Consider the following 8,915-nt stretch of genomic DNA (forward strand, 5'->3'; position numbering starts at 1 on the left):
AATTTCTTAATTTGAAATAAAAATTCAATAATTTATTTAAACTGAAGTAGATAATTTTTCAGAAACATTTTAATTATGTCATGACATAATAAAAATTAATTAAAATTATGTCTCTCTTAACATAAAATTAATTCAAAATACAAAATTTTATTAAGAAATATTAATAAATAGCAAAACGGCGTGCCATAAAACAGCGTGCCATAAAATTTATGTGGAATTACTTTTATGTCAAGACATAATTTTAATTCATTTTTCATTGACGACCTGGGACATGTAGGCATCGAATACGAGGAATTATAATTCCTACGAGAGTTCACGAATTAAAATTACGTACATAATAAAAATTCGGGAATTAAAATTATGTACATAATAAAAATTCCAGAATAAAATTATGTACTTAATAAAAATTCGGGAATAAAATTTATGTACATAATTTTAATTCCTGAAAAATTTTTGTTATAACATAAAATAAATTCAGAATTAATATTTTGTCTAGACATAATTTTATTTCTGCATTTTTAATCATATGATAGCTTAATAATAATTCGATGAATTATAAATATGTCTAGTCATAATTATAATTTCTTTTCTTTTAGTATCAATTTAATGTGGTAGAATTTTTATGATAGTATTGAATAGCAAAACGGCGTGCCATAAGAATTTAAGCAGGCATTACGCCTTATTTCTTTATCACAATTTCAAACCACTAAAAATAGCAATTATTCTACTGTTGATGCAGATCATCTTATACAATACTGCAAAGAAATTAAACAGTTGGAACGTACAAATATCTCTGGAGACGTACAATGTCTCGAGAGTATTGAAAATGACGACATCCATAGGATATCGTGTGCTGTCTGGGATGGATTTGAAATAGCCGCGTCATGGAGCCAAAATGGCGGACGATTGCGGTACTTTATATATCTAGTGACTTTAGGTCCCGTCAAACGGAGGCGCCATCTAGCGGAGCATTAGTAAATTAGAGTCCAGCGACCAATTTGGCCGTGTTTCTCGAACATTTTTCCGTGTCATGGCTCATTCAGACTGAACGCGATGAGCGATGAGCGATATCCAATGGGCGTACAGTCTTTATAGGAAAACTATACGCTTTCCCATGTAACCTGTTCGCCCATTGGATAATCGCTCGTCGCTCATCGCTCATCGCGTTCAGTCTGAATCCGGCCTCAGCACAGTATAACCAGTAGTGGCACTCGCCCTTTTGTTTCACGTTCGCGCCGATCCGTACTGCGCATCCGACATGTTTTTATTCTGACCAATCACAGGATTTTTGTACGTGTGTTAGTGCAAAGTCGGTGTGACATTGAAAAATTCGCAGTGTTGACGAATAATGGGTAAATACTTTTATACGTTGCAGCAAGTAATTACATTAATTACTTTTATTAGAACATTTTCTTTCATAGGCCATTTCCATTTACAATAAATAATGTATGCCAGTTCGTATGTGCCTTTCCTGGATACGATCCTGAAAAGGGCCCAGGCACTTTTAGCCGTTGATACACTGTTGGCGCGAATAAAAACATGGCGGAAAATTGAGAACGCCCAGATCAAAGGCGCCGACAGAGAGTGCAACTACTGGTTATACTGTGGCCTCAGTTCGGTCTCCTTATCTCTATTCTTCATGAACGCAGCCTATGTTGCATGTAAACTACGTTGGCAGCGCTCTCATGTTTGATGGTTGGTATCGCTCATATGTTGAACGTTTGTCAGTTTAATTTTGAAAGTAAACAGCGGTTTCGAGTCTTCTGATTGAGTCTGGAATGACCGTGTGATCTCGTCCCATGTATAACCAACGTCCCGAAAATTCCACGATTTACGTAAATACTACCACTTATTCTAACTAATCATCGTGCTACGTTGCTTACTCTAATTAAATAATAAATAACTCAAATTAAATACAAATAACTATCAACAGAATAAATTTAATAAAGTCAGTCTTTAAGAGTGAAGATTCAAGGTTGTTTCCCCGTGTTAATGCGTTACGTCTATAGTTTGTTGAACGTTCCAATACTTTTTTTGTTAATAAAATTTATTGTTACGAGCCTTTGTTGTCATACTTATCATATATCAAGAGAGATTTTGCATTCTCGCTACTTGACGGTTCTTATGTGCAGGAATCAGGCTTAATATAACGATTACTGATTTTTGATTGCCTGTGTTCAAATATACCATGGGTAATTATGCGAGTAAGCTGTTATCTTACACCACTGAGAGTCGCAAGGAATTCAACCAACATCAAGTGGTTGAGCAGCAAGCAATTATGGAGGATAACAGCACTCCAGTGTTAGCTGAAAGAAGAGTGTTGGGTGATCCACGTTCGGCCTCGGCAGGAATTAGAAGAACTCCCATCGAAGTAAAATTACCAATTTTGTGTGCACTATGATAAATTTATATATACATACGTTTAGTTTATATACGATTTAAAAGCGTGTAATACATCTTGATATCTAATTAGGTCAACTATACCCTGGTCCAGGGAAGCAAAGATACACCCAGCGCGATCCCAAAGTACCTGCGAAGAAAACAGTATCTTGAAACCGACATGGACGTAGTGATGCCACCGCTAACACCTAAGAAACGCCCCATATTGAAATCAACGGACAGCGAACAGTCGGAACCTGTATGCCATTTATTTAACTCCTTTATTTTATATTCTTCTTGTGTATGCTGAATTAGAATTAGGATGTACATATGTTTGCTGTAAATATCCGCTTACAATTAGTTCCTTTTCTAAGCAATAGAGTTGTAAAAATATTCATAAGTGATAATTGACGAATACTACAAGAAGCGTGTCTTATAGGTAGGATTGGATCGCATCTAGTATTTTTGCGTAAATTTAAATGCATCGTAAAAGAAAATTTTCAATAAGAATTGTTTCCTTTAAGAAAATTTATGTAATAACTTTAAAAAAAAGTTTTAAATTACTCTTTTAATATCAATTTTTAATGATGCATCTATTAGTTTTGTAATATATACAACTGTTGAATAGAGTTCGTCATAAAATATCTCGTAAAACTGTAATAAAATACTGATGTGTTATTCCATCGAAGAGGAATGGAACTGTCGTAAAACTTGTTTGAAAGAAATCAATTGAAACTTTCGTTCGTTGTTGTGTAGATCTTTCTAAACGAAGTAACGTTTTTACATGAAAATTTTCCGTAACTATTATTATTTAAAACTACAATTGAGCGTAGACACTTGAACGAAATATACTGTACACATTGGACTTCTCAATTCTACCTTATATTTGCGTAAAAATGCAAAATGAAAATTTTATACACGTGTACGGATAAAACCGTTAGTTTTACAAGCATGCCTCGCTTATTCGCTTTTCTGGAGGAAAAAATTTAACTTGTATGTTTTCCTTGTAGGATGATTCAATGTCGAATGTTGTGAATGTTGATGTGAAAAGTACGAAAATAATTACGCCGATAGATAAGGAACGCTTTATAATTCTGGGATTGGATCCTAGATCTCCGGCTGCGGATTTTGATAGAACGCCCATCTTACTGCCGAGATCCCTCGCATTGTTAAAAGCACGATCGCAAGAAAATTTAAGTCGCAGAGGCAGCTACGAAGAGGATGTTTACAATATGAGGATCTCCTGTCAGAAAGCTGGATCGCATCTTAGCATTCCGGAAATACGATTAACCGATACACCCTCAGAAAGCCTATTAAATACGGTGAACCAGGACAAGCTATTGAGTACATTTCAACATGATTCTGACTCAAGTATTTCCAAAAGTGAGAAAGAAATCACGGTTATTAAAAATCCAAAATTTACGAATGGAGAGGAAGAGTCGTTGATCTCGGACGAACAAACGGTTGATAGTGAGGAAGTCCAAGATCAGACAGGAAATGAGGATAATTGCAAAAATATCGTATCTAGTGCAAAGATAAAAGATGACGGTAAGATTAAATTATGGCAAGATTCAATATCATCGGAGGAGAGCCCATCAGGTAAGGAGGATTGGAAGCAATTGTCGCAAGAAAAGGCTTCAAGAGAAGATGTGATTATAACGTTTGATAAATATACTACGATTAGTACCTCTTTAAAGCCAGTAAAAACAAAGGATTTTCCGAAAGAGGGAGATGCGAAAGGAAGAAACAAGAAGACCGCTAAGGTGGACGTTAAATTAAATGGCGAAAAGGTTTTCACTCCTGAGAACAAACTGGGAATTGAAGTGCACGAGGTAATTTATGTGATACCATAACGGTATGTACAAAATTGTATATTTGCGAATGTCAATAATTTCTCTTTCAGAATCGAACACCTCTTGGCAATCGATCTAATAACGGCCAGATGCAAAGAAAACCGCAACAGTTGCTGAGAGGCAGGGTTACGCCTACTAGAACGCAACAAGAAAATACACCACCGTGCAAGGCATACGGAAAGAGTAGAAATGGAACTCAATGGGATCCAAATTCCACGGTTCTCATTTGAGTAATTAACATTTTAGTTTAGCTGATTTACCTTACGACGAAGATAGAAGAGAGAAACGGCAATAAGCGAATTTGTGTAGTTATAAGTGAAACTTGGTATTAAATATGCATACAGATGTAATTCATTTTGAAATAAACAATTATAAAATAAAGTTATTCAAATAATTTTTTTACACTTTTGGTATTTATTTAAGTATCGTGTTTCTGCATTACCGTGCGAATCTGAGCTTTCGCTGCCTGAATCGACGATTGTAGGTCTTTGCTGGATTGTACCAAGGATCTTACACTGAAAGGCAGATTTGAAGCAGATTAAGTGTGCGATATATGCATTTAAAGTATTACCAGCTAAAAAATTTGCGACGTTCAATATATACGGGATATCCCAAGAAGGCTTTTTTAGTATTTGCGTTGTAATTTATAAATTGTTATATTTTAATTTACTAAGCTTAGTGTGCAAATATCTAAACTAAGTTGAAGTTTCACTCCCTTTATCTCAGATAGCCAAATCTGCCAGAACAGATTTCGTCAAATGCCCACTACAAACAAATTTTGAAGGCAGAAAGACCGCAGATTGCATACAGGAACTGATATATTCGACATGTTGCCAACATGTCAGCAGAAATAAAACAAAATCTATTCACGTAACTGGACCGGCTCGGTTTCTGCTGACAATCTGTCGACAGCGTATGTTTTACAAACTCTGTTGCCAAAACGAATCCAAATGTGGACACAAATGGCTACGGCGCGGGTTTCTAACGAATCTGCTGTCAATCTGTTAACATTTTGTCGACTGGGATATGTTACGTTTCAGACCGCGAGGTGTCTTGGGACATCCCGTGAACGCACGTCGACGGATACATACTTTGGGTTTTTTATAACTATTTTCTTTCTCTCGCTGTCAGATCTTTCCAGTAGCTTGATTGTGATTCTGCTCTCTACTTTCTTTACATTAGAAAATACATTCGTTTTTTCGGCAGAATTTAATCTCGCGATATTCCTGGTGTCTATCAATCGCGGCCGAACAACTTTGTTGTATACCGTGGTACCGTGTCCCCTGTAATTTTTTCGTTTCCGCGCGTTCAAATCTGGATTTTTATTCGCCCGCTGAGTCCCCGCCTGTATCACCGCCTCGGTCGAGCGATACGGCGCCGCAGGATACGATTCCAAACTGGATACGGTGCTGCTGCTAGGATCCCTCTGCCAATTATTTGGTAAACGAGGCTCTGACACGGGTCGTGGATCTATGTTCTGAGGTATTCCATTGCAAATAGAAGACAACGTTTCTCCGGGATAACAATGCCTGATTCGTTCCTCGGTGAGGGGTAAAGCAGGAGTCCTCTTTTTTCTATGATATTGTTCTCTGCAATTTAAATATTTAATATACATATACTGTTTAACATATAACTGTCTTTTCTATTGCTTTATTATTTACAACATATAATCTTTGTTATCAACGTATACGTCCAACAAACAAAATGTTATCAATGTTAGACTTGCATCAATTGCGTTTGCATTAAGTAAATATATTCTGTCAGCAGAGCCTACGGAAATAATCTTGGCAGAATTTCGGGTTCAGCGGAAACCAAACGGAATCCGTAACTTCGGAACCATCTAAATAGAATATATCGCTCAAGTGGTTACAAAACGTAGATTCTACTTGATTTCGGCAGTTAATTTGCTATCATATTCCGCTAGCACAGTTTGTTACATGTCTGTTGGCATTTTGCTGACGAAATTTGTAGCAGACACTGCAAAATTTATTGAACTTTGGAAACATTTACTGAAAATACTATGAAATCGATACAAAGTGACATCAAAGTGATTGAAAAATCATGGAACGTATCTCAAAGTAAATCATAATTTTCATTATGAAATTTAATGTAGTACTGTGAAATATCCCAGATAGCACACATGATCTTATTGATGTCTATTTTACATCATATTTCGTCAAAAGCGTCATATGTATTTTATATGACGTATTCGACGTCTTATTGTAGACGACATTATGACGTTGTAAAAAAAAGGGCATGAATTAGACGTCCTTTTAAGACCAAATATGGTACACTTATTGTAACACTTACTTGACCAATATGTAAGTTTCATTGAACACGGTTAATGTTTGTGTTACAATAATGACTTTTCTCTTGTCTTTACTCAGTTCGTCACAGTGGAATGGTATTGGCCAAATGAGTGACTAATGACACAATAATTATTATTAAGGTATGAATTTAGAGTTGTTTTACAATACGATTATATAACAACGCCTTCAGCATTGTTATATAAATTTGCGATTTCAGATCACTTGAAAAGGGCCCAAATCCGGGGCCGAAACGTTGTAATCGGTGTTTTAAATAAAAACATTGGCCAGTGTAGGTCATTGAATCTTATGAAATTTGGTTTTTCAATTACTGGCGATATATAATTACCACTTTTATGCGTGTAATTGTTGGGAAACCGATTTGTGAAATTGGATATTGAAGACCCACTATCTTATGTTAGGAGCCTATCTCGTAATAGAGGACTTCCTTCTAATCTTTAAATCACTTATTCGTCTCCAAATTTGCTACAACAAGACGAACAACATTTAAACAAACCTCGGAATAAATTTATCCACTTCTGGGTTCACCAACTCCTGTTGAACTCTTTTTATCTGCGTCGCCACGTCCTTACGACGTTGCCAAAGTTTCGTTCTCGTCTCCTCGAGCGTTTCCAACTCGGGGGCATAACAGACGTGCAAAATTCCGCCGAAAAAGTTCTTATTGTCAATCGAGCGCTTCGCTATTCTGCGTGACAAATAGATGTTAAGTAGTTAGGTACATTCTCCTGTGCGTTACATCATCTCTTTGGAACAAGAGAATATATACCTCGCGCTTTGAATACGCGCGTAATGCACATGATACGCTACTGTAAACTCCTCGGAGGGATATTCAGTCACCAACTGAATCGTATTTACGTCTCCGTAGGAGCAAAGGAGTTTTCTCACTTCCTCCGCCAGCTGCAGCTGTGGCACTCCACATATTAGCAAATGCTGTGACTCATCATTAATTGTGTAAACCTGTTACACAGAGCTAATTCGTCAAGGAAATATTATGCGAGCTGCTATTGCTTACTAATATACACGTAGTTCTTAAAATTAATGTCGAACATAACTTAAGAATACAATTAAAGGACAAATGGCACTAAATAGGGCCAATTAAATTGATCAAGGTCGTTATATGTAAATTTAACAATGTTAACGTAACTCAAAAGATTAATTTCTGGAAATATTATGCTTCTCTTCTAGCGAAAGTATCGTTTTAATAACATATATTGTGACGCAATTGAAGATCTGAATACACTTCCATAAAAATAAGGTTGAATGATTCATATGGAATTGTAAGGGTGCGTTTACGAAGCCACTGTTAGTGCTAAAAGCATCAGTCTATCTCTGTTGCTCATTACTCGTTAAAAAAAGACAGAAGACGCTTTTAGTGTCAGCTTGCACTCCGCAAACGCACCCGTAGTGACTATCGTTTTTCTAGCTGCAATTGTTAGTGTTAGACATCCCAAGATGTTAGCAGTATACTATCAGTTTGCCAGCGAATTGTAACCAAATTATAGTGCTAAGCTTATGTTCTGCCAGTGGGGCTTGCCGACATATCTGATAATAGACTGCTAGCGAAAACCAAGCGGAAACGGTAAGTTCATTTGAATAGAACATAGATCGTTTAAATAAAAAAACAGTTTTGACTCTTCCGCTCGGCTCTCACAGTTAGTTATATTTCATCAGCAGATAGATTCTGTTATGCCTTTCCTGGCATCCTGCTAAGATTCATAGAAGCCGTCTTGGCAAAATCCGTTAACAACAGATTTGACCAAGTATATCTGGACATAATGTACCTATTTATTTAATTTATGGCGAGATAGCAAATTAATCTTAATGAAAGATAAGGTAGACGCTTGACTTTATAGTAGGATACAAGTCTCCAACGCTACCTTGACTGCTGTCAATCTCTTTCCTTGCCTGTAAAGTGCTCTAGTTTGACACAATTTCTGTTGTTCATGATGCGGCATGTGCATCACTGCGTACTTCTCCTCCGTCATGATACCAGCAGCGGCCCTTCGTCTTCCCTTTCTTCAATAACGAAAGCGACGAGCAAGGGTAAAAGAAAACGAGAATATTAATAATTATTATCAATATTAAATAATACTGACTAGAGAAACATACACGTAACGATAATTTATTTCCGTAAAATTGAGTATTTTTTTAGGTTAAAGAAAACATTAAGGTAATACTGAAGGAGAGGGGCAACCTCACCGATCTGACTGTAACTTAGCAATATTGTGTATTTCGATGCGTAAAACACAACTGTAAAAGTAAAAATCGTCGCTCTGCCACAGAAAAAAAGTTATAACGTGTTGAAAAGTGACGATTTTGGGGTTAGGATACCTGTCGTACCGACACGAACTGGCTC

General features: G+C 36.5%; 2 protein-coding genes across 2 annotated transcripts; one reads left to right on the top strand and one right to left on the bottom strand.

The window, feature by feature from the left end:
- The first annotated feature begins 1,730 nt into the window (after positions 1 to 1,730).
- LOC105556697 lies at positions 1,731 to 4,613 on the top strand. The gene is made up of 5 exons (XM_012003788.1): positions 1,731 to 1,835; positions 2,133 to 2,371; positions 2,474 to 2,638; positions 3,390 to 4,211; positions 4,283 to 4,613. Exons 2-5 carry the CDS (start codon positions 2,189 to 2,191, stop codon positions 4,460 to 4,462), a joined length of 1,350 nt encoding a protein of 449 aa, XP_011859178.1. The 5' UTR covers positions 1,731 to 1,835; positions 2,133 to 2,188; the 3' UTR covers positions 4,463 to 4,613.
- Positions 4,614 to 4,637: 24 nt separating this feature from the next.
- On the bottom strand, positions 4,638 to 8,909 carry LOC105556694 (RNA-binding protein 48). Its single transcript, XM_012003787.1, has 5 exons — positions 8,437 to 8,909; positions 7,326 to 7,516; positions 7,056 to 7,244; positions 5,324 to 5,821; positions 4,638 to 4,747 (listed from the first exon to the last, which is right to left on the bottom strand). Exons 1-5 carry the CDS (start codon positions 8,542 to 8,544, stop codon positions 4,651 to 4,653), a joined length of 1,083 nt encoding a protein of 360 aa, XP_011859177.1. The 5' UTR covers positions 8,545 to 8,909; the 3' UTR covers positions 4,638 to 4,650.
- Between the last annotated feature and the right edge of the window lie 6 nt (positions 8,910 to 8,915).

Source organism: Vollenhovia emeryi, unplaced genomic scaffold (genome assembly GCF_000949405.1).
Source record: "Vollenhovia emeryi isolate VEMERY1.0 unplaced genomic scaffold, V.emery_V1.0 DF939836.1, whole genome shotgun sequence".
Lineage (NCBI taxonomy): Eukaryota > Metazoa > Arthropoda > Insecta > Hymenoptera > Formicidae > Vollenhovia > Vollenhovia emeryi.